At 36.5% G+C, this 24,119-nt stretch overlaps 2 protein-coding genes, 1 long non-coding RNA gene and 1 other non-coding gene across 4 annotated transcripts; 3 read left to right on the top strand and 1 right to left on the bottom strand.

Moving 5' to 3' along the window:
• Positions 1–3,924: 3,924 nt before the first annotated feature.
• LOC148242277 (uncharacterized) lies at positions 3,925–5,861 on the top strand. The gene is made up of 3 exons (XR_015813974.1): positions 3,925–4,313; positions 4,524–4,594; positions 4,839–5,861. It is a non-coding gene; the product is annotated as an uncharacterized LOC148242277 (long non-coding RNA).
• An 11,368-nt stretch (positions 5,862–17,229) lies between these two features.
• LOC110819003 (PLAC8 family protein) lies at positions 17,230–20,214 on the top strand. The gene is made up of 3 exons (XM_088209372.1): positions 17,230–17,677; positions 18,757–18,959; positions 19,810–20,214. Exons 1-3 carry the CDS (start codon positions 17,371–17,373, stop codon positions 20,047–20,049), a joined length of 750 nt encoding a protein of 249 aa, XP_088065498.1. The 5' UTR covers positions 17,230–17,370; the 3' UTR covers positions 20,050–20,214.
• A 662-nt stretch (positions 20,215–20,876) lies between these two features.
• On the bottom strand, positions 20,877–23,317 carry LOC110818993 (S1FA-like DNA-binding protein). The gene is made up of 2 exons (XM_022048063.2): positions 23,155–23,317; positions 20,877–21,269 (listed from the first exon to the last, which is right to left on the bottom strand). Exons 1-2 carry the CDS (start codon positions 23,209–23,211, stop codon positions 21,060–21,062), a joined length of 267 nt encoding a protein of 88 aa, XP_021903755.1. The 5' UTR covers positions 23,212–23,317; the 3' UTR covers positions 20,877–21,059.
• Positions 23,318–23,620: 303 nt separating this feature from the next.
• Positions 23,621–23,739, top strand: LOC148242276 (U6atac minor spliceosomal RNA). Its single transcript, XR_015815652.1, has one exon. It is a non-coding gene; the product is annotated as a U6atac minor spliceosomal RNA (small nuclear RNA).
• The last annotated feature ends 380 nt before the right edge of the window (positions 23,740–24,119 follow it).

Here is a 24,119-nt window from a genome sequence, read left to right as displayed (position 1 = left end):
TCCATCGGATCACATGCAATGAGGGAGGGTTGTTGATCGGCTTGGTGGCCGATCAGCACTAGTGGAGGTAGGTTACATGCATGCCAAGCGGCAAGAATGATTAGTACAGGCAGTGGGGGTCTTGTCTGATCTAACCTCGGCCATTATGAGGCATGTAGGCACTGTTCTGCAGGCGTGCAAGCATGCGGGGCAAGGACTTCTGCCGGTGAGACATACATGCCTGCAAGGCATTCCCGCGGCTGGTCTATGCCTTGGGATTTTGAATCCCGTGAGGTTTTTTTCCCATCTTCTTTTACTTTATAATTTCAATTACTTTCAGATGCAAATAAAAATACATTTTATAAATACACATAATGCATAAATTTTCAATTGAATAAAAATAAAAAACAGTAAGTTCAAGTGTAGTAATCAAAAGCACAACAATTTTTGGGTGTCACATCAAAAACATAAGCCCTAACCAAAGCTTTTTGTAAATTATTTGAGACTTTGATTCAAACTCAAAGAAATCACTTCTGCTTTTAGAAAAATTTTGTGGCAAGTAGAAAAAGTTAGTGGTTTCTCCAAAGCACTTAAATTTAGAACTCGTCAAAAAAGATCTGAAACCAGAAGAATGTGAAGAAACAAATTTTAGTTCGAGGCTCGAAGTTGGGACTCTAACCTTCAGTACAAGAATGTATGTTTAATTTTTACAGATCTACCAATTTGAAAAGAATTTTTACTCTAACATTTCTTGCATAAATAAGCAAATATAGAAGAGTGAGAACAACATCGAAATGAAACTCCAAGCTTTGCTTCCTCGTCATCAAGATTTTCTTCTATTTTACTAATTGTTGGTGAGTTTACAAGGGTGCTTTGCTCAGGCAAGTAAGGCAAAAAGATCCTAACAGCAAGGAAGCAGATGAATTTTGTGATATCCCAAATACTAATTAAGGCATAAGAGTTCAGATACAGAAATAGATTATAAGTGCATAATAATTAATTATATGCAATGAAACAATTTCTTACAAAATAAATGAGTTTCCAATTACATATATATCTGATGCTAGAAGTGGTAACAAAATACAAAAAATGTCACTTCTATCATTATATAAAAGGACTTATCAGAATGCAGGACAAATCATGTACTCAAAAAGATTTATGGATCTACGGGATCCTCAAAGACTTCAAGGGGTAGGTCAGCGATCAACTTCTCACTATTTTCCTCATCTGAAGGGAGGCATAGAAATAGATGAGTTCTATATACTCAATAAAAAAAACAGTATTTAAATAACCTTATAAGATTTTAAAGATGATTAAAGATATCATCAATACTTACCATTAAGAATCATGTCAGGGTCCTTTATTTAATTATAAAAATAATTTATTTTATTGAGAAAAATATCAAATTCATCATGTCATAGTCATGTCAATCAAATCAATCATGCAGATAATAAAAAAAATTAAACAAATTATGATATGCACTATTTTTCATGTTATTCTTCGCGAAGTCGTTACGACTTCCATCTACTAAGCAATACAGATTCCTGACTACCCATGTGGAATGACCAATTCATTTAATTTATAACAATAATTTGTAACTTGTCAAACCAACAGCACATTTGCAGTTTGCCAAACCATGACACGATCTATGATCATGGTCATACCAACTACAGTGGTCCTACATGTTAAGTATGGTCACGGCTGTACTTCATCAAATGTGACCCCTACAGTTATATCGCGTCACCACTCTCGTCAGATGGTACGCCATCATCTACAGGAAGCGATCCTCTCATGTCTTTTCAGACCAGATTGCGGGAGAAACAGAAACCCCTCAAAGAAAAAAAATTTAACGAAATACTTTATAAATTATGCATGCCAAGACTCAAACATATTTCTCATGTCTATATATCATTTCATGCTTAATCATTTTTCTTTATCAATAGTATCATATATCAATATTTATTTCAAGTATCAAATCATTTAATTTCACATGGAAATTAACAAGTTCATATATGATCATAAAACATGCATTATCACGTAAAATTTACTTTGTTTAGATTTAAAATTTAACCATGCAAATCATAAATTTAAACTTCATTAATTTTACTCTAAAAATGCTTCTTAGAATGTTTAAAAGTAAATACTAAATTTTTTATCGAAACCTCGATGTTTCCTACACCTTTTCTTCTTCTTCTCTTCCTCTCCCTCTCTCTCTAGATCACTTCCTCTCTCTCTCTAAGCTCTTGGAGGATGGAATGGAAGTGATGAGGAAATGGAGAAGGGATGGACCCTATTTATAAAAAATGAGAACCATCATATTTGTGCCAAGTGGTGAAATCTGGTGATGAGAGAGAAAGTCAATAAAAAAATTGATGTGATGACTGACGAATATGAACGATGGATAAACAACGCGATATGACGGCAGTGCAAAAAATGAGGCACGCCATCCAATCGACGGTGGCACGTCGCTCAAGTGACGGCAGCATGCTGCTTAAGCCGGCGGCGATGGCGAGGCAGCGCACGGTGCCCAAGGGGGCGACATGCACTATCTAAGGCAGTTGCACGCTGCCCCAGTCAGCTGCGCGTTGCAGGTCTAGCTTGCTGGCGCACCGGCCTAACTTAAGCACGCGCAGGACCTATAGCGCATAGGCTTACTGCGCAGGCCTACTACACGGATGCATAGGGTGCACGGAGCCGTGCCCATCTACGCAAGGTGGGACTCGCGCTCAGACTACTCCCGTCTGCGTGTGATGGGATACGCGCGCAGACTGCACCTTGTGCCCCGTGCAGATGGGACATGCATACAGTGCGCACATCCGCTATTGGCCGCACGCGGGCGAGACCCTTCCCGCATGTGTTTTTCCGTAGAATTTTTTCGCATTTTCTCCATTTTTCCTAAAAATTATTTTAAATAATAATATAATATAATTTTTCTTACGACGAAATAAAATAATATATTTTAAGAATTATTTAATTAAATAAAAATATTAAATTTAAAATACAAAATTTAATATTTATCTGAAAATTAAAATTATGAAATATTTAAGGAGTTTAAGCAATCTTAGGACCTTAATAAATAGGAGTTCGCATTACAAATTAAGTGCAAAGGTTTTCGAGGTATTACAGGTTTCCTCAAGAGTGATGGTCGGCAACAAGTTTAAAGATGGGTTTCCTCGAAGTCGAAGCAAATGGTGGTGATGACTACTCCAATATGCATGCAACTGATGAAGCAATCGATTATGACATTGTCTAGCGAGGAAAAATATGGAGGCCGATTAAAAAGATGGGAGTTCCATTCACAAAAGGAAGGTGGGAGCTTATTTCACTCTAGGGCACACATAGGAAGTTCATAGATTTTAAGTGGAATCTATGTGGATACCGCGTGTAATGACATGGGATCCATGTGAACTTGATTTATGCACATCCTTATCCATGTGCATTCTTCTCTAATTATGTTAACTGGTACAAATGTTGATGGGATGCTGCGGATATTTTTAAAAGTTCAAAGTTAATTTAAACAAAAAAATTAGGATTTAATTTGAACATTTTTTAAAATTTTATGGCGAAATTAGATATGTAAGCCTTATATCATCTACTGTTTCTATGACATGTGTGAAGTGATCATTCAATTTTCACCAATTTGTTTAGTTCTCAGTGTTTATAATCGAGAAAGATGAGGAGAGATTGTAGACAAATTTCTTATAAAAGCTAAGGAAAGAAAGAAAACCAGCATAACATTTTAAGCGCTTCTTCCCATCACCACCCACTTTATCACAGGGAACTTTAAAGAGTTATTTCCCAAATTTATGGAGTTTATTTTGTTTTATTTACAAGATAAGGGAATAGGGATCTGAAAACATATAAAAAAAAAATGTTAAAGGAAAATTGAATTAAAGTATGTTTCACAACTCTATATTTTACTTGCACAATGATTTTCATTTCAGATTGAATCAATACTGTAGCGCCCGGAAAGGGGCCGAAAAAAAAAAAAAAAAAAAAGCCACATCGGCAACCACGTCAACAGTCCCGGCCAACCGGGACCTGCCACGTGGTAAGACCACGTCGTTCCAAAAAGGGCCACGTTGGCGATCCGCGTAGACGCGATCGGACGGCCCAGATCAAGCGTGCGATCGGACGGCCCAGATTTAATCAAAAACGGACGGCCCAGATTAAAACAAAATGGACGACTGAGATCAAAAGGCAAAGAGTTATAAATAGAACCCCCACACCAGACCACAAACCCTAGCCGCCTGCCGCTCGCCGGAGAAGACGAACCAGAAGCCGGCCGCCGCCACCCGCCGCCGCACCGGAGGAATTTCCGACCGCCGATCGAGGTAAATTTCGTACCCCCGACTCGTTTTTCCACGCTGATTCCTCCTGTGGCCAAATCGGAGCTAAAATCCTGGCCAAACGGCCGGAATACACGGCCGAAGCCCAGCGACGCCGTCGCGCCCCTTCTTGGTTTTTACCTCCGATGAGGCCCTTCCCGGCCTCCGTTTGATGCAATTTTTATATCACCGTGATCACCATTCTTTTCTCTACAGGTTGACCGGAGCCGAATCACCAAAACACGAACCTCGCCGGAGAGCCGCCGCACCCGAGAGCGCCACCGCCGGTAAGCTCCGTTTTTCCGTGATTTTTTTGGCCCCCCGAGGGCCCTAGGGTTGTTTTCTCGCAGGGACCGATGCGAGTGTGGCCGAATTCGGCCGAAAACGGCCGAAAACAGCCAACCCGAGGCGAATCGCCGCCGCCAGCGGCGGCGCCTTTGCCGGAGCACGGCAGAGTCGCCGTGCTGGAGTTGCGATTTGGGCCGAAAGGGGCCTTGGGCCTAATTTGGGATTTTTTTGGAACACGTGCAGGTACCAGTAGTGCGTTTCAGTTCCCCAAAAAAAATTCAGGGAAAATTAGGGATAGCCTGCAAGCGCACTGTGAAGCCGTGTTCGGACCCCGAAACGAGTAAGGACCCCTCACCCTATTTCCTATCACGGTTTTAAAGTCCAATAAATGATAAAACAGTTTTTCATGAATCAACGAATGTGTGAAATTACTTAAGGTCGCTAATGGAGCCCGAGTCTAGTGTGTTTATCGGTTAACTGTTATTTGGCATGTTTTACAGTTTTAAATGCAGCATGAGGTTCGATGTTTTCATTTTATAGTTTCGTGTGCATATTTTACTGTTTTATTGATTATGGATTGAATGACCGGGATATTGATGCTATATGTTGTCTGTTTGGTATAAATTATCGTTTTGCTTGTTTGTATGTGATTGATAATGCTGACTGAGGGAAAAGGAGAATGAAAGATTATGTGAATGGAAATTGTATAATGTGTTCAGACTGACTAGATATCCTGGGAGATGGTGGACGGACCGGGTCCGTAGGGAACCCTACCGGGATTGTGGTCTCCCATACCGGACGGGGTATGGAGATCTTATGTGTTTTGGCGCCCATACCGGACGGGGTATGGGGACGGCCCGTTTCACCCTCATACCGGACGGGGTAATGAGGTTTATTGTTTTGGCGCCCATACCGGACGGGGTATGGGGACGGCCCGTTTCACCCTCATACCGGACGGGGTAATGAGGTCTATGGTTTGGCGCCCATATCGGACGGGGTATGGGGACGGCCCTGGAATATGGTTTCAAGTGTTAAGGATTAACGAGTAGCGGGACCCCTATGGATCCCCATGGATACTAGTGGGCTGGTGAATTAGGAAAATATGTTGTTAACGATTAAATTACGAAAAGTGTGATAGGTATTATGTTATACAGTTCATATATATGTTTCCATGATGATGATGATGTTATTGTTTTCATATATTGTTTTGTGAATTTCACCGAGGTAAGGGAATGGTAAAGGTTTTATTATCGATAAAAGGATTTGTTGTAAATTATGCTCCATTGGTCTTTTTGTGTTTTTTATCCACCTTTACCTCCGTGACGGTGAGATATCGTGATGTCTTTACTGGGCTAGTGTAGCTCATTCCTTATTTAATCATTTCAGATCAAGAGGACATCGTTCCCGAGCCGGTTCCGCAGGAGAACGACGAAGGGGACGCCTAAAGACTCCATAGTCACATTCGTAGTTTTTACTTTCAAGTTTTCTCCCTTAGGTAGTTTGATCTTTTATACTTTGTGAGCACGTTTTTTGGTTTTGGTGTAAGGGATGTTATTCAAATTTTGACTTCGCTTCCGCATTTGATATTTTTAATATAATTTCCATTATGAATTTTCGGGGCTGTTACAAATACAGATCATACACTCATATGAGGACAAAAAGAAAAGAAAAAAAAAATTGAAACAAGAATCTTAATGAACCTCTTTTCCTCTTCATTGGGCTTCTGGGCTGTAATGAACCGAAACCTACTCTTTTCTTTTTCTTGTTCTTCCTTTTTTTTCTTTTTTTTTTTTCCCTTTTTAGTACTTTTTTCTTAAACACAACTATGATTAAATTAGAACAAAAATACACCAAAAACAACCGTAATAATAATAATTCTTTAACTATGATTAAATTTAATTTATTAAAATTTTCAATTACTATTAGTTCTAATTTTTAGTAAGGCAAAATTGAGATGTGATGATATATTGAGCATTAACTCTGGGCCAGAGACCAAGAAGGTGAAGATGAAAGAGGAAAGGGGAAGAACTGAAAATCAAAAAGGAAATTTTTGGGAAGAAGTGAAAGAAGGATTTGCTCTTTGATTTTAATTTGTTTAATATCTCTTTGTTTTAATTACTGTGAGTTTGAGGAATAAAATTTTGGTTATGAATGAACAAAACTAATGCAATTTGTATTTTACATGTAAATTATGAATAAACTTTCTGTCCCTTATAATCATCGAATTTAAATTATTTATAATTTTTTCAACGTTTGATTCTATTTTTCTACAAAATTATATTCTCTCATTTCATATAAACCCAATTGATCCCATTTTTCAGAAATTGTCATGCTATCTTATGTAAAATGTTACTTGTACTTGAAATTGGTCAGACATCTAGTCATTAAGATGTCTATTCTTTAATCCCAATCACAATCTTTAGTCCATCAATGGCTTCTTTACAGTAGTTCTAGAAAGTATCACTTATAATCCATACACACAATTGAATGATTTTTTCAACACTCTTTTGGAGAACATCTTTGGCTTTTAAAGATTGCCACCTTTCAGAACCAATGAAGAATTTGCATTCATGAAGCTAAAACTTGCTTACCATTTGGCATTTAAAGTCTTCCGTACTAACCTTTAATCATCATGAGGATTATATCTATTCATGTTTTGTAGAATTTTCTAAACCCCATTTCCCATTTGGATTTCAAACAATGGAACTTAGTCTTCGTCATCTTGATCCCCGCAAACATAGTAACCATAGAATTGAGGTCATCAACCATACACACACACACATAGGCTATATATATATAAAGCAATGAATATGAAGTTTCCACAAACACATTTAATTTATTCATATTTCATGTCATTATTTATATTCATTATTATTTTTATTAATATTGTTACGTTTGTCACAATGATTCTATAGAACAAATTCTTACAAAGAATTAATAAATTTTAAAAAATATTTTTAAAGTATCATATTAAATCTGAGATTAAATGTTAAAATATGTACGTTCAAAATAGTACTTGATGTATAAGTGTAGGACATTTTCTATTGTATTTTACATATATATTTAATGTCCTACTTATTATATTATGTGTGTTATTATAGTATTCATAAATAAAATTTAATCATTTAAATATTTAAAAACAGTGTAAAGATTATAAAATTTTAAATATATTAAAAAATAAAATTAAATGAAGGAAAATTGCAAAGGTTTAATTGTTTTCCTCCAAAACCATCTTTGAAAGAAGCTCTTTAATAATAATTTTTTTTCCATCAACTCCAATAATCCACAAATAAAAGAAACAAGAAATGATCTTCTTAAAGAAAATACAGTCAAGGAACGAAAAAGACATAAGCACATTAGCACATAAGGTGCAACTATGGCAAAATACTAAATTAGTCTTTTTACCTTTTGAAAATGTCCAAATTAGTTTTTTTTAATTATTTTCTTATTAAACATTTGGTTCATGTACTTTTAGATAGTTTGTGATTAGTTTCTAATTATTAATATGCACTAACACCATTGGTGAAAGTGTTATATGAACTTAGATTAAACACGTGTCACATTTCGGTTGGATTGATATCTATGTCAAATGTCATGTGACCAATAATATTACATTTGACATATAAAAAAATTTAAATTTTTAATTGTTTTTTATAATAAAAAACTAAAAATATAAAAATCTCCTTGTTTCATCAGTGATAATCCACAAAAATTATCTACATTAAGGATGAAAAATCATTCCATTTTACCACCATAATTCAAAATAAAGCTACTCAATCCCTTTATCTCTTAAAAACAAATATGAGTCTAGCTTCTTTTGCCTTCATCATTTTTTCTCTCTTTTTTCTTCATCATCTTACTCTTTGTGTGAAGAAAAAGAGAAATATCAAGTAATTTATTAGGCACCAAAGTTATTTGAGAGACACAAAGAGACTTTAGTTACAAGATGGATAAATTTAAAGAAGAGAAATAAAGATCAACCAGAGCACTTCATGTGTAACCTGGCGAAGGAGGAGAGAGAGGTTCATAATTGATAAAATAGATAACAAAAACCAAAGACGATCAATCAGAAAGTGATTTAGCTAGACATAATTCTAATAAGTTTTTCATTGGAATCCTCAACTTGTTTTGAAAAAGCTCAATGTTGATATAAAAAGTGTTGACAATGGTGGCTATTAAGAAAGAAGATAAAGCCACGGTCACTTTAAAAACAGACGAGAACTTAATGGTGTCAGCTAACATAATGCATTTGACGTTCATGGCTTTGCATGCAGAGATGGCTATTGATAGGTCCTGATCAGATGCTGGTAAGAAATTAAGAACATTTTTCTCTTTTAGGCGAGAAACACCACAGATTTAATTTCCAAAATTCAACTTCCCTTTTATTAATGATGTTGGGTTACATTAAATACAAAAATTTATATTTGTTACTTCCTAAGATTAAGGAACTGAATTAAATAAATGAAATAAATGTGATACTGGGGATTATGGGTTGTTGAGGTTAGCGTGGATCGTGGAGGAGCTGAAGTGCTTTTACTGGTTCATAACCACACGTGTTTTTTACTAGAGATAACATGAGTTCCTTCTGATCTTACCATTGCCTCCCCCTTTAGGAACCTTGTCCTCAAGGTTCGTATTGTTAAATCTTCATGTAGCTCTTTCGGTAACCCTGCTTTTTGGGTTCTCCCTTTATTCAGGCTTCGCGAGCTTGGTGTCTTCTTCTTCTTTTTCGCCTTTCAGAAGCAAAAGTTGGGTTCAGCGATATCGATGGCTACATATAAACTTCTTGTCATAGTTGAAGTATAGTCCATGCGTTTGCTATCTCTACATTTCGTTCCACGAGAGCTGCTTGGTGGCAGTGGAATGAGCAGTTATGGTTTATGACGCTGGAGTTGCTAATACTTAAGATGATTGGGTAGTTGCGACTCACTCAGACTGGTTAAACCGACGTTGTCAGTTCAATTGATTTTCTCTCATGCGAGCCAGACTCATCACTTTCTTCAAGGATTTACATCGGAACATCTTGATCTCGTCTACTATTTCAGATTTAATCCCACCGATAAACGTCTCCATCAAAGCCTTCTGGGTCCATACCTGAACTTGGTTACCCAGTCACTCAAACTCTTTCTGGTATTTGTGTAATGGACCAATCTGTTATATTCTGGACAAGACTTCATTAAAGTTTTCACTCTCAGTCGGCCCAAACCAGGCCCAAAGCTCGTTTCCAAACATAATCCAAGTAATCTCCCTATCTTCTTTCCATATACGCACACCTCTACCATTGCCATCACTGGTTCATGTAACACCCAAGTATTTTAATTTTATTCTTATTATTTTTATTTCTCTTTTCTTTTTTTATTTGAATTTTTTAGATTTTGATTTAATTTAATTTGATTTAATTTAATTTAATTTAATGAAAATAAAAATAATAATAATGATAAAATTAGGTAAAAATATTATTTGGATTTAATTGAAATTGATTTTGGGAAAAATAGGTGAAAATTTAGATTCATAGGGTATTTTTGAAAAGAAAATCAGAAACCAGAGGTCAAAACGCAATTTAGAAAAGTTGTGCCACGTCAGCACCCATGTCAGCAGCCACGTCAACGGCCCGGTCAGCAGCCCTGGCCAACCAGGACATGCCGCGTGGCAAGGAAACGCTGACACGGGACGGGTCACGTGGGCGATTCGCGTGTGCGCGATCGGACGACCCAGATCCATTCCCGCGCGCACGGACGGTCCAGATTCACACGTACGGACGGCCCAGATTGCATCGCGATGAACGACCCAGATTTAATCCCAATTAAATCGCGATCGGATGGTTCAGATTTAATCTTGATGGACGGTTGAGATTAAAAGGCAAAGGGTATAAATAACCCCACCCACACCTGACCACAAAACCCTAGCCGCCAGTGCCTCACCGGAGAAGAAGAACTAGACGCTGGTGAAGCCGGCCGCCGCCACCCGCCGCCGCACCGGAGAAGTTTTCGACCGCTAATCGAGGTAAATTTTTTTCCCCTGGCTCGTTTTGGGATGATGAGTCCGCCTATGGCCAAACAAACTACCGGTCAAACGGTCAGAAAACCCAGCCGAAGTCCGGCGCCGCCGCCACAACCCCCCTCTGTTTTTGCCTCCGATGAGGCCCTTCCTGGCCTCCGTTCGATGCAAATTTTATACCACTGCGATAACCGTTCTTTTCTTTATAGGTTGATCGAAGCCAAACATTAAAACGCGATTCACGCCGGAAGAGCCGCCGCACCCGAGAGCACCGCCGCCGGTAAGTCTCAATTTTTCGTGATTTTTGGCCCCCCGAGGGCCCTAGGGTTGTTTTATCGCAGGGACCGATGCAAGTTTGGCCAAATTCGACTGAAAACAGTCGAAAACGCCCAATCCGAGGCGAATCGCCGTCGCCGGAACACGGCGAAGCCGCCGTGCCGGAATTCCGATATTGGCCGAAAGGGGCCCTATGTCTGATTTGAGATTTTTTGGGACACGTGCAGGTACCGGTAGTGCGTTTCAGTTTTCTGAAAAAAATTCAAGGAAATTAGGAACAGCCTGTAGGCGCACTGTAGAGTCGAATTCAGACCCCGAAACAAGTAATGATCTCTCACCCTATTTTCTATCACAGTATTAAAGCTAAATAAATAATTAGACTGTACTTTGTGAATTTATAGATGTATAATTGATTAAGGTTGCCAATGGAGCCCGAGTCTGATACAGTGTTGGTCTGTTGTTGTTTGATCTATTTTTCAGTATTAAATGCAGCATGATATCTGATGTATTTATTTTATGGTCTCGTATGCATGAATCATGGTTTCTTTTATTATGATTGATATTATGGTTAACCCGATACTGTGTTATCTTGTTTGGTGTCAATTACTGGTTTACATGTTGTGTATGATTGGATGATTGAGATTAAGGAAAAAGGCAGAAAGGTTATGTGAATTGATAAGTGAAAAATGTGGACAGCCTGACTAGATATCCTGGGAGATGGTGGACGGACCGGCTCCGTAGGGAACCCTACCGGGAACGTGGTCTCTCATACCGAACGGGGTATGGAGACCTTATGTGTTTTGGCGCCCATACCGGACGGGGTATGGGGACGGCCCGTTTCACCCTCATACTGGACGGGATATTGAGGTTCATGGTTTTGGCACCCATACCGGACGGGGTATAGGGACGGCCCTAGAATCAGGTTGTAATGTTAATGGTTCACGGGCAACGGGAACCTCCTATGGATCCCCATGGATACTAGTAGGTTGGTAAAAGAGGAAAATATGTTGTTTAATTATTGAAATGCAAAGGCGTGGTAAGTGTTATGTTATACAGTTTATATGATTTCATGATGATGATAATGTTATTGCTTTCATATGTTGTTTTCATGGATCTCACCGAGATAAGTGGACAGTAAAGGTTTCTATGTTGACAAACGAGTTTGTTACAAATTATGCTCCATTGGTCATTTTTGCTTTCTACCCACCTTTACTTTTGTGGCAGTGAGATAGTGTGATGTCTTTACTGGGCTGGTGTAGCTCATTCCTTATTTAATGATTTCAGATCAGGAAGACGTTGTTCCCGAGCCCGTTCCGCAGGCAGACGACGAAGGGGACGCCTAAAGACTTCATAGTTATATTTATAGTTCTTATTTCAAGTATCTCTTTTAGTTAGTTTGTTCCTTCATGTTTTGAGTACATTTTGGTTATTGTGTAAGGGATGTTAATCAAAATTTTTATTACGCTTCCGCATTTGAGATTTTTAATACATACATTTCATTTAAATTTCCAGGGCCGTTACAGTTCACCTCGCCTTTGAGGTGGAAGGAAGCTAAAAAACTTTGTGGGCTTCGGTAATGTTCTGGTACTCGAAGAATTACTTAACTCAATTAAACTATTTAGTTGAGTCATCAATGTAATAAGTGAAAAACTCGAGCTTCGCCACTTTGGAGCAGAATAATTATCGACCCCCTGTAACGGCCCCGGAAATTTAAAATGAAATATGTGTATTAAAAATGTCAAATGCGGAAGCGAAGTCAAAATTTCGATTAACATCCCTTACACTAAAAATAAAAACGTGATCAAAATATAAAAGATCAAACTAACTAAAGGAGAAACTCGAAAGTAAAAGCTATGAATATGACTATGGAGTCTTTAGGCGTCCCCTTCATCGTCTTCCTGCGGAACGGGCTCGGGAACAATGTCTTCCTGATCTGAAATGATTAAATAAGGAATGAGCTACACTAGCCCGGTGCAATTCATAAAACTGTATACGAAAGCAATAACATTATCATCATCATGAAATCATATAAACTGTATAACATAATACTTATCACACCTTTTGTAATTCAATCATTACACAACATATTTTTCCTTATTTACCAGCCTACTAGTATCCATGGGGATCTATAGGGGTCCCGCTACCCGTGAACCCTTAACACTTGTAATCAGATTCCAGGGCCGTCCCCATACCCCGTCCGGTATGGGCGCCAAAACTATAAACCTCAATACCCCGTCCGGTATGAGGGTGAAACGGGTCGTCCCCATACCCCGTCCGGTATGGGCGCCAAAACACATAGGGTCTCCATGCTCCTTCCGGTATGAGAGACCACAATCCCGGTAGGGTTCCCAACGGACCCGATCCATCCACCATCTCCCAGGATATCTAGTCAGGCGGATCACATTATACAATTATCAATTTACATAACCTTTCATTCCCCTTTTCCTTAGTCAGCATCATCAATTCACACGCAGACAAGCAAAACAGTAATTTATGTCAAACAAGACAACATACAGCATCGGTTTCTCAGTCATTCAACCCATAATCAATAAAACAGTAAAATATGCACACGAAACAATGAAATGAAAACATCAGACCTCATACTGCATTTAAAACTGTAAAATATGCCAAATAACAGTTAACCGACTAACACACTAGACTCGGGCTCCATTGGTGAACTTAAGCAATTTCACACATTCGTTGATTCAAGAATTTCCGTTTTATCATTATTGAACTTTAATATCGTGATAGGAAATAGGGTGAGGGGTCCTTACTCGTTTCGGGGTCCGAATACGGCTTCACAGTGCGCCTACAGGCTGTCCCTAATCTTTCCTGAATTTTTTCCAGGGAACTGAAACGCACTACTGGTACCTGCACGTGTTCCAAAAAATCTCAAATTAGGCCCAGGGCCCCTTTCGGCCAATATCGTAATTCCGGCACGGCGGCTCCGCCGTGCTCCGGCGACGGCGTCGCCGCTTGCGACGGTGATTCGCCTCGGGTTGGCCGTTTTCGGCCGAATTCGGCCACACTTGCATCGGTCCCTGCGATAAAACAACCCTAGGGCCCTCAGGGGGCCAAAAAATTACGAAAAACCTAAGCTTACCGGTGGCGGTGCTCTCGGGTGCGGCGGCTCTCCGGTGAGGTTCGTGTTTTGGTGATTCGGCTCCGATCAACCTGTAGAGAAAAGAATGGTCATCACGGTGATATAAAAATTGCATCAAACGGAGGCCAGGAAGGGCCTCATCGGAGGCAAAAACCGAGGAGGGACGCGGCGGCGCCGCTGGGTTTCGGCCGTGTTTTCCGGCCGTTTGGCCAGGATTTTGACTCCGATTTGGCCATAGGGGAATTCAGCGTGGAAAAATGAGTCGGGGGTATGAAATTTACCTCGATCAGCGGTCGGAAATCTCCCCGGTGCGGCGGCGGGTGGCGGCGGCCGGCTTCTCCGGCGTCTGGTTCGTCTTCTCCGGCGAGGGCAAGCGGCTAGGGTTTTTGTGGTCAGGTGTGGGGGTTCTATTTATACCCTTTTGCCTTTTGATCTCAGCCATCCATTTTGTTTTAATCTGGGCCGTCCGTGCGATCGCATCTGGGCCGTCCGTGCGCACGCTTGATCTGGGTTGTCCGTGCGCGCGGGGACGTATCTGGGCCGTCCGATCGCGCGTACGCGGATCGCCAACGTGGCCCGTCTCCGGATCGACGTGGTCTTGCCACGCGGTAGGTCCTGGTTGGCCAGGACTGCTGACTGGGCCTGCTGACGTGGCTGCTGACGTGGCGCTCTTTTTTTTTTTAAATAAACTTAATAAATACAATTAATAAGAAAATTACAAAAATGCCCAATTGTTTGGGCGTTACACCCCCGTTTGTCTTCTTAACGTCGTCATCTATGTTTTGATTCGCGGTATTATTACCAGAGCCTTTTCGATTCAGCACTAAAGTCTCTGTTAGCTGCTTGAAGATCTCTTCGATCTAGTGGAGCTTGTCAGTCATACATGTTTCCATCCAACTCATGTTATCGTGTAAAGTACTGACACTAACCTCCAGATTTTCAATCCTCTCTCTTTAAATGCCATGGTGTACATGTTCTGATACCAATTGATAGGTTCCAATCAAATGCTTGTAAGAAATTAAGAAAGCTTTTCTCTTTTGGGGGAGAAACACCATAGAGTTGATTTACATAATTCAACTTCCATTTTATTAATGATGCTGGTGTGCTTTAAATATAAAAAGTTTTGCACATCACTTCCTAAGATTAAGGAACTGAATTAAAAATGTGGGAGAAATGAAATACACGTGATATTGGGGATTATGGGTTGTAGAGGTTAATGGGGATCGTGGGGGAGCTAAAGTACTTTAACTGGTTCATAGCCGCATATGTTTTTTATTGGAGATAATGTGGGTTCCTTATGATTTTATTAGCTATGGCTGTTAGGGGTGGAGTGGAAGTCATTGTTTGTAGGTGAAGTTACTTTTGTTTGTTGTTTTTGTTTTATATTTTTTATTTTTTAATTTTTTTAAATTTTTATTAAAAACAATTAAACTATCCATAAATCTATTTTTTTCCTTATGAATTTTAGTTTTAATAAAATGTTAGTTCTTATTTTTCATATTTTATGATATAAATATACCACACCAATTCGTTATATATATAGATGATAAAATTCTATTGATAGAGAGCCAATTCAAATCAAGTTATTGAAGGGTCCCATTGGCGCATCAAGTAGAAATTAGACTTACGAAATCGTCAATTATAAATTAAATGTTTTAATCATTCAGCCATGATCCTTAGCTAAATTTTTTTTTTGGCATATCATATGTTAAGTGTATTTAATATCCACGTCTAATGCATCTAATTTGAATATTGACCAAACTAAAATGCAATACACATTGAACTTAGGCTTATATTTATCAGAGATTAAGTTAATTTTTTTTAAAAAAAATGTGTGACTAAAACTTATGTATCTCACAACTTATTTGTTGAAGGCTGTATAATATTAAATTTAATGGTTAACTAGTGCAAATATCAAGACGCTAAAAAGATGGATGGAAAGGTCATGATTAGCAAGCAAAAACTCAAAATAGAATATGATAATTAATTGGAGATAAATAACAATGAGGAGATATTTAGATTATTTTATTTCCAGCTCAAAATTAACCAAAAAATTAGTTGATGTCAACGGGAAAGAGTGAAATTTTCAAATGATATTATATATATACACACACATCTATATACTTAGTCCTTCTTGTCTCTCTCAGTACCCTCTATTGTTCCAAATAGTGAATGAAGATGTAATTTATAAGGAGAAAATCACCAACCTTCTAAAGATTCAATTGTTATTAGATTTATGGTAACATTATTTTTTGAAAAGAATTAAACTTTATAATATATAATTCAGAAGTTGTAATTTATAATTATTTTATTTTATGTTTTATAATTAGTTAAAAATTTAAAAAAAAAATTAATTTTTTTTATAGAACATAAAGATAATCAAGAAGCACCTAATTAAAAGAAAGAGATGGAAAATTTCAATATCAATCACAGAAAATACATACATTGAATATTTAATTAAAAATAATTCGCATCATGTAATAAAGAAAAATTTAATAATTCTCGGATTGGTTGATATTAGATCTTCTATGCTAATAATAAATTCTAATAATTTTTAAGAAATGACATCTGAAAACAAAATTTACTACTCTTTGAGTATATAAATATTTAAAAAATAATAATTATATGATATTAAATCTATATTATAATTGAAAATTATCATATATATTAACTAAAATATGTTTCCTAACTCAATGTAGTAATGATGATGACATAGATATATATATATATATATATACACACGTAAACCATATAACATTAATATGTAGAGAAGGATTTCTCATAAAAGAATTAAATTCAAGTATCAATCAAAATGAAATGATATCATAATAATTCTTTTCATTTAATGAAAACTTAATGACAATAGCAAAGTTCTTCCTCTATTAATTAATTAATATAAAAAATGGTTCAAAATAAAGTAACAAAAAAAATAACTATTTAGTGTTTGAATTTTTTTTTTAAAAGAAAAAATTGTAATTAAAATATCTATTATTATCATTTATTTTACCTAAATAGAATAAATTAATTATTTTTATTAAATTTAATTAGTATTTTTTTTAATCTAAACCCAATAATAGGACATAAAAAATATTTAATCTTTAGTTATTATAATTTTTAAATTCCACAAAAAATGAAAATATTAAATATAAATGTTTTTTGTAAACAATTTCATAACTGTTTATATAAATCAGAATAAATATTGGCATGAACTTAAAAAAGCGAGCGGTGGAGAATTACGCGTTTTTGTTTCTTCTCCAACAAGGCTTGTGGCCTATCTCCTCTCTTCTCGGCTTCTCCAATTTCCCATTTTCCTCTTCAGATCCCCAAAATCATTTCTCTTTTCTTTTTCTAGGGTTCTTATTTTTACCGTTGTGGATCTAAGATAAAATATCAGAAATAATGGCCAATAACAGCAACGACAACATCAAGAACAGAAACGATCATGAGGAGCATAGTCCTCTTCTGGGAAAGCAAGTGGAGGAAAATGCTGAGAAATCAAGCAAGAAAAAGAACGCCATGCCTGCCTCGCCGGAGATTCCACCGCTCGCCGTCACAGTAGCTGATGGGTATGGGTGGACGGCTAATGGGTTGCCGCTGGGGCACGGGAGTGTGGTAGGTGAACCCATGCCTCGCACCCAGTGGAACTCGAGCGTTTTTGCTTGCCTTGGTCGGAATGACGAGTTCTGCAGCAGCGATCTTGAAGTTTGTGAGTCTTATCTTGTTTTTCCTTTTCGTCTTTTGATACTTTCGGTTTCATTTGCTTGGGTACTTAGATGTTTTACTGGTATTTTGCGTTAATAATCGTTGATGATGGGATGACTGGATCTGAAATGTTGAATTTGGTGTTGAAATTAGATCGAACATCGAGTTTTTCTTATTTCTTTTTTAAAATTATCAGGTTTAGGCATTGGTTCAGAGGTATGAAATTAGGGTGCTGCTTCCCCCCATTGTAAGCATTTTCAGTAATATAAAGCAGAATACCAGGAAAAAAAAGAGAGACTATAAATTGAACTGATTCCAAGTTTCAATGGATTAGATCAAGAAGCTATATAATTTGTCTATTAATCCAGTTCTCCAGAAGTACAAGTCTAATCAACAGAAAAAGAAAACAGATTTTCTTGAGCAGTTGACTTTTAACAAATTGTTTAGTTTTCTATTTATAAAAAAGTCAGAAAAACTTTTTTTTTAGATTATTTTCTAAATTGTGATTTGGGAGGAATTTTCTAACAAATGAGTTTTTGTTTTTGCCGAATTGAAACATTTCCCTAAAAGAACATAAGGTTCTTTTTGGTTCTTACATATTTATATATATTTACATTCATGCCATACATGTTTTGATTCATGGAAGTATTTAGGAATTGCATATTTGTAGAATGCAAATAAAATAGTTTTCTTGAAATGACTGAAAATAATATGTTATACTTTCATTATCATTTTGACCACTGTTTTAATCTTAATTAACTTCTTATGGTTTTGTAAATGAAATATATATTGCAGAAAATAAAAATGATCTCCTTTATCCGATGAAATCCGACATTTTTGTTTAAAAATAGAAAAGTTCTCCACATCTTACGACTCCTAAAATTCTTATACGTTTTGGTTTAGGTAAGATGTAAGTGGTAAATATAAGCCATCTTTGAAGCCATGTTAATGGCTGAGTGAATTAATAAGTTGGTATTTTACCTGGACTTCTGGAGTTTCTGTTTCTGGCATTATTTATATATGTTATTGCCAACAAAAGAACAAAGAGAATAGAAAACTGAACTGACCATTACATTTGGGTAGGTCTTCTTGGAAGTGTGGCCCCTTGTGTTTTATATGGAAGTAATGTTGAAAGACTTGGATCTGCTCCTGGAACATTTTCAAATCATTGTTTGCCTTACTCTGGCTTGTACATGATTGGTAATTCTTTCTTTGGTTGGAACTGCCTTGCACCATGGTTTTCATATCCTACTCGTACTGCTATTCGTCGAAAGTTTAACCTAGAGGTGAGACATTCTTCCTTTTCTTCCTTCCTCAGTTGTGGTGGTAAGTAGGCTGGTTTTTTGATTAGTTGAAAAGTGGGTTTTATTTACATGTTCATATTTAAAGAGACATGCTCATCTTTTTGCAAGTTGTAGCGTCTTCCTATCGTGATTTGAATTTTCTTTTCTCGTTTAGGATTCTAGTTCTTCTTCTACTTAGGCTAAATAAACTTTGTGGAATTCAATTGAAATTCATCCAAAAATGATAAAGAGTGACATCCAAAACAATTATAAGCAGAATTGAGGCAATACAATTCAAATTTTTTCGGTTGTCCTATGACAAGGAGCACTGCTTGAATCCACATCCTCAAAGAGGTAGATAGAAGTACCAATCATCCAAATAAAAAAGATAATTTATAAATGTCATCAGTTTTGATATAATTTAAGATGTATTGCCCCAGTTCCTCTTGAAACTGTTTGGAAGATACACCATTAAATCCCTTCGAATTGTTATTTGTTCCATTTGCTCCTATTAGTCAATATACTTTAAAAGAACCGTGCCTGCTCCCTCATCTCTCTTTTTTTAAAATTTGTTTTCCTTTTCATGGCGCCTGCCCTCTTCATGTCTTAATTTGATTTAATTTTCTAGTTTTTGAAAAGAAAAATTACAATCAACAATCTTCATGCACTTGATAACTGTTGTTTATGGAGCATAATACATGTGACAGACAAATGCAGCATATTTGCAATGGGATTTGCCTATACCATATTATTGTACTGGGAATTGTTAGAGGTATATAATGACAGTGTTGTTCAAGCTCTTGGATTAGTTTGGTTAGACTTGATTCCATTCCATGGTTTTTGGTGAGAACAGGGTAGCTGTGAGGCACTTAATAGGTCATGTGGGTGCTGTGGAAGCTGTGCGGAGGATGAGCTGCAACGAGAGCAATGTGAGACCGCATGTGATTTTATGACTCATGTCCTCTGCCACAGCTGTGCCCTCTGTCAGGAAGGTCGTGAGCTTCGTCGACGGCTGCCCCATCCTGGGTTCAATGCACAACCTGTATTGGTTATGATCCCTCCTGGGGAACAAATGATGGGCCGCGAGGCTTGAGGGGATTAGCAGCATTTACATCTGTTGCTTCATTGATTAGCATGGAGAAGCTGTATCATGTCTATACATCCATTGGCAGATTTGTAGTGAACCTTGTGTTCATTGTCTTTAAAACTTGTTTACTCGTTTTGTTATACTCCAATAAAATAAAAAATTGAGGACCTAGCCTATGTTTTTGTTTATAACTACACTAAAAGAAGTGTTTTTATTTGTAAAATGTTGCATCTGTCTACTTCTAAAGTGTGATTGTATTCATAATGTGTTATTTCTAGTTTGGGATTTTCCTTCAGTTATCATGGCCTGAGATAGAAAGGGTATTTTGTTTGTTTGTTTGTTTGTTTGATTTGGTCCAAACAAGAAAGCTACAAACAGGGCTTTCCAGGCAATCCAATCCAACAAACATGGGCATGCAAGACCCTCCATACTCAAAAAAAGTAAGCGGTTGTTGACTACACAAGAAAAAATAAGATATTTATGAGAAATTTCATTCAATTAGATAAGTAAATAAAAAGAGACTTAAAAAATTTGACTGTCAAGCCGAATGACGTAGCCAACTTTCAAGTACAGTTCTAAGAGAAGGAATTGATCCGCCTATTTCAACAGAGGAGAGCAGGTCATTCAACAGGAAGATTCTAAAATTGCGGAGACTTGATTTGCTCAAACAGCTGAGTATCGAAAACAGGCTATAGGGTGGGCCAGCGGGTAGGCAGGTGAAAGCGTGCACTTCCTTGACACATCATATTTGAAGAGAACAGTCATTTTCTTTCCTGGGGAGAAAGTGTTTAAGAAACCAGGTGCATCTTTCAGCTAAAAGAAGCAAAACTCCGTTTGATCAAAACACAAAGCAACCTTTTTATAACCCCTAGTCTACCCAAATGTAGGGTTTTACTTTCTACTTTAAAAGTCAAACTTAACTGGACAACTCTTGAGTGTTTAAACACAAAGTAAAGTTTTCAACAGTAACATTTCCACATGCACATGATCAACAAGAGAATCAGGACTTAGTATCCCTATTCTCCCGGTGCAGAGATGCCTTGCTTCAGCTTTTCCTTCTTCATCTTCTTCTTCGAGATCGGCTTCTTCTTCTTTGGAGGCAGGGTCTTCTGTGCATATGTGTAGAGTACATAGTTGCCAATTAGGAATGTCAAAAGTAGTCCTCCAACAACCAGCAGCACGATCAACCCAGGGTTGAACCCTTTAATTTCAGCATCATTTATTTTCTGTTTAGTGTAAAAAATAGCGTTACAATTGCATTACTCAAACATTTCATAATGAACAATAACAAGGCCTCCTGAGACACACAAGACCAAATCCCAATACTTGTACAATGCAATTCAACTTCAACATGCCTTTCCCAATTGAATTATGCTCTTAATAATGAACACAGAAATTATCAGGCCCATTAGTGGAAGCACAGAATCACCAGAAAGTCACACAGACAGGTTTTCATTTAGTACTCAAACTCTTTCACAAGATATCTAAGTACAATTGTTATATTCCTACTTCATGTCTTATTGCTTGCAGATCCTCATGATATGCAAACATCAATCACAGTGGCAGAAAACTTCCAAATACTAATCATAATGTTGCCTAAATACTAATCATTATGGACTGATTATACTAGTCAAACGGAACTTCCCAAAGATGAATTCTTGCGCAACAAATATTAGGAAAAAACTAGAAATTTTCACTAATATGCATATGTTGCTACATGAATTAAGGACAATACTTCAAGCAAGTAAAATATTACTTAGCATGTAAAACTTTCAAAAGAATTCACACCTCAAAAGTGTAGAAATTTGAATTTCTGATACCATTCAAGAGTTATTACTAAATGTCTATCAACTTATGTTAGCACTCCAGAATTGCAGAAAACAGAATTTTCAAATTGCTACCTATGACTTCAAACAGATTTACCACTTCACATAGATTGCCCAAGCACTCATTAACATGTATCTCTTGGTGAATTAGCCTATCTTATTTGATTTAATGCAGACTAACTTAAATATTCTTAAACTTGACAAAATATGCAAAAGAGTTAGCAAAGTTTAAGAAAAATCCTTTACAAAGTGAGAGAAATGATCAAATCCAATCACGAAAGTATTTCATAATTTCTAGTAACTGAACCAAAAGATACATCTGAATAATTTGAGGCAAAAACTGCTCAACCGTGAATACGTTTGAAAAAAAAATCAATTTGTTTTTGTAAAATTCATCTGGAAATTTTTATAATTATGCAATAGTCCAAGCATGAAAAATAAAAATTAAGGTCCAAATTAACTTAAGTGGAATTGAATCAATACATTTTAGAGTTCATCTAGATTGATCAGATTTGAAATGAACTATAATGGTTTAAAAGAGAAAAAAGTCATCTCAAATGGAAATGACTTTATGAAACGAAACTTCCAAAATAGTTCTATTTAGAAAAATCACTAGTCCTAAAACATGCAATAAACTTCATTTACATTAAAAAATTGGACAACAAGATTAGTTGCAAGTCCAGCTTACCCCTTCCCGCAAGAATACCATTGCAGAAGTTATTCAATTGTGTGTTTATATATATCAATTCCAGCTTATCCAGAAAAACATAATGAACCACTTTTTTTTCCTTAAGAAAAGATTCAATTTGCAGATTTCATCTAATTGATAACTTCCTGTCTCTCACATTGCTCAGGTAGACAATTTCCTCATACACCTCAAACTCAGATAGTATCATATATCAAACAAAATACGCCTACATTTACCAGGAAGTAAACTATCTTTTCTCGCAATGCATTTCTCATATTGAAAGAAAAGGCCTAGGTATTTTCTCTAAGAAAATAAAAACAGAAATCTTACAAGGAATTTCAGGAATACCGAAACCAACTCATGAAACAACAGCAGATGACGATCAAAGACGGATTGAATTTCCACATAGAAAACCACAAGGAAAGAGAACAAAAGGGAACCAGAAAGATTGGCGCAAAACACTAGGCAAGCGACAATTAGGAGAAGGCAGATCTCATAAACAGTGTCCTTAAACCGATCAAATAAACACAGATCTCGATTGTTATCCAGTAAGAAACGAGCAATCAATTTTAATTATTTGAGTTAAAAGTGAATTACCACGCGATTGATGTTGGGAGGGACCCTGTCGGAGAAATCAACGAACTCTTCCTCCATGAATGTGACCCAAAATTGGCCGACGAGCTCCGCACGGTACGAATAGGACCCTGAAGATTCGAGAAAAGAGAGATCTGTACCTGATGCACAGGTAGAGAGAGAGAGAGTCTCATTTTATAGCAAGCTGCACAGAAGATTTTCATTTTGACCCTTATTGTTTTATATATTTCTGATTTTTTTCCCCAAACAACAACATTTTTTAAATATATTTTTAATGGTATTTTTTTAAAAAAAAGAAATATTTTATTTTAAAAGTCTAAAAATTTAGTTTTGCCATTAGATCATTTAGCATCCCTACTTTCTTAAAGATTATCTTAAAAATTTTTATTTTAATGTTAATTTTATTATTTCCTTTTTTTTTTTTAATTTTGATATTTTTTATCTTTATACTAAAAAATTCATACGAATTGTTTTCGTAAAAAGAAGATATGGTTAGCATCTCCTCTGACAGAGATGGAATAGCCTTCGAGCTTTCCTATTAACACATCGCAATCCACTTTCTAAGTGGATCTATAACCAAAAAAATTCACACGAATTAGATCATGAGTAAATTTACTATTGAGTAAATTTTTAAATTTAATGATAAATGTATTTGATTAGTAGTCTTTAAAACTAATAGTCATAGGAATATGAGAATTTAAAGTTGACAATTAGAGATATATAAGCGTTTATACATACATATACATGCAAATGTTAACTATATAAATACTAAAATAAGGTTTTTCTCCTGCAACGTCAATATGTGTAAAACTTTTGGCGGTAATTTTAATATATAATGATAAAATGAGATGGTTTCCACAAAGATAAACTATATAACGTTCAAACGTATTTTTTTTACTTTTGAAAATATTAGATTAATTGAATTAAAATTATTTTTTTATGGAATTATCATGGTTGAAACTCGTCTT

This window comes from Carica papaya, chromosome 8, assembly GCF_054855325.1.
Source record: "Carica papaya isolate Zhongbai chromosome 8, ASM5485532v1, whole genome shotgun sequence".
Taxonomy (NCBI): Eukaryota; Viridiplantae; Streptophyta; class Magnoliopsida; order Brassicales; family Caricaceae; genus Carica; species Carica papaya.
This window is presented reverse-complemented; position numbering and strand designations above follow the sequence as displayed.

What these genes read in the sequence shown, in the direction of transcription:
- LOC110819003 (XM_088209372.1), top strand. Translation starts at nt 17,371, where the DNA reads ATGGCCAATAACAGCAACGACAACATCAAGAACAGAAACGATCATGAG. An exon ending in CAGCAGCGATCTTGAAGTTT is followed by an intron (nt 17,678 to 18,756) that starts GTGAGTCTTATC and finishes ACATTTGGGTAG; the next exon opens with GTCTTCTTGGAAGTGTGGCC. An exon ending in GTCGAAAGTTTAACCTAGAG is followed by an intron (nt 18,960 to 19,809) that starts GTGAGACATTCT and finishes TGGTGAGAACAG; the next exon opens with GGTAGCTGTGAGGCACTTAA.
- LOC110818993 (XM_022048063.2), bottom strand. Translation starts at nt 23,211, where the DNA reads ATGGAGGAAGAGTTCGTTGATTTCTCCGACAGGGTCCCTCCCAACATC. An exon ending in CTCCCAACATCAATCGCGTG is followed by an intron (nt 21,270 to 23,154) that starts GTAATTCACTTT and finishes TACACTAAACAG; the next exon opens with AAAATAAATGATGCTGAAAT.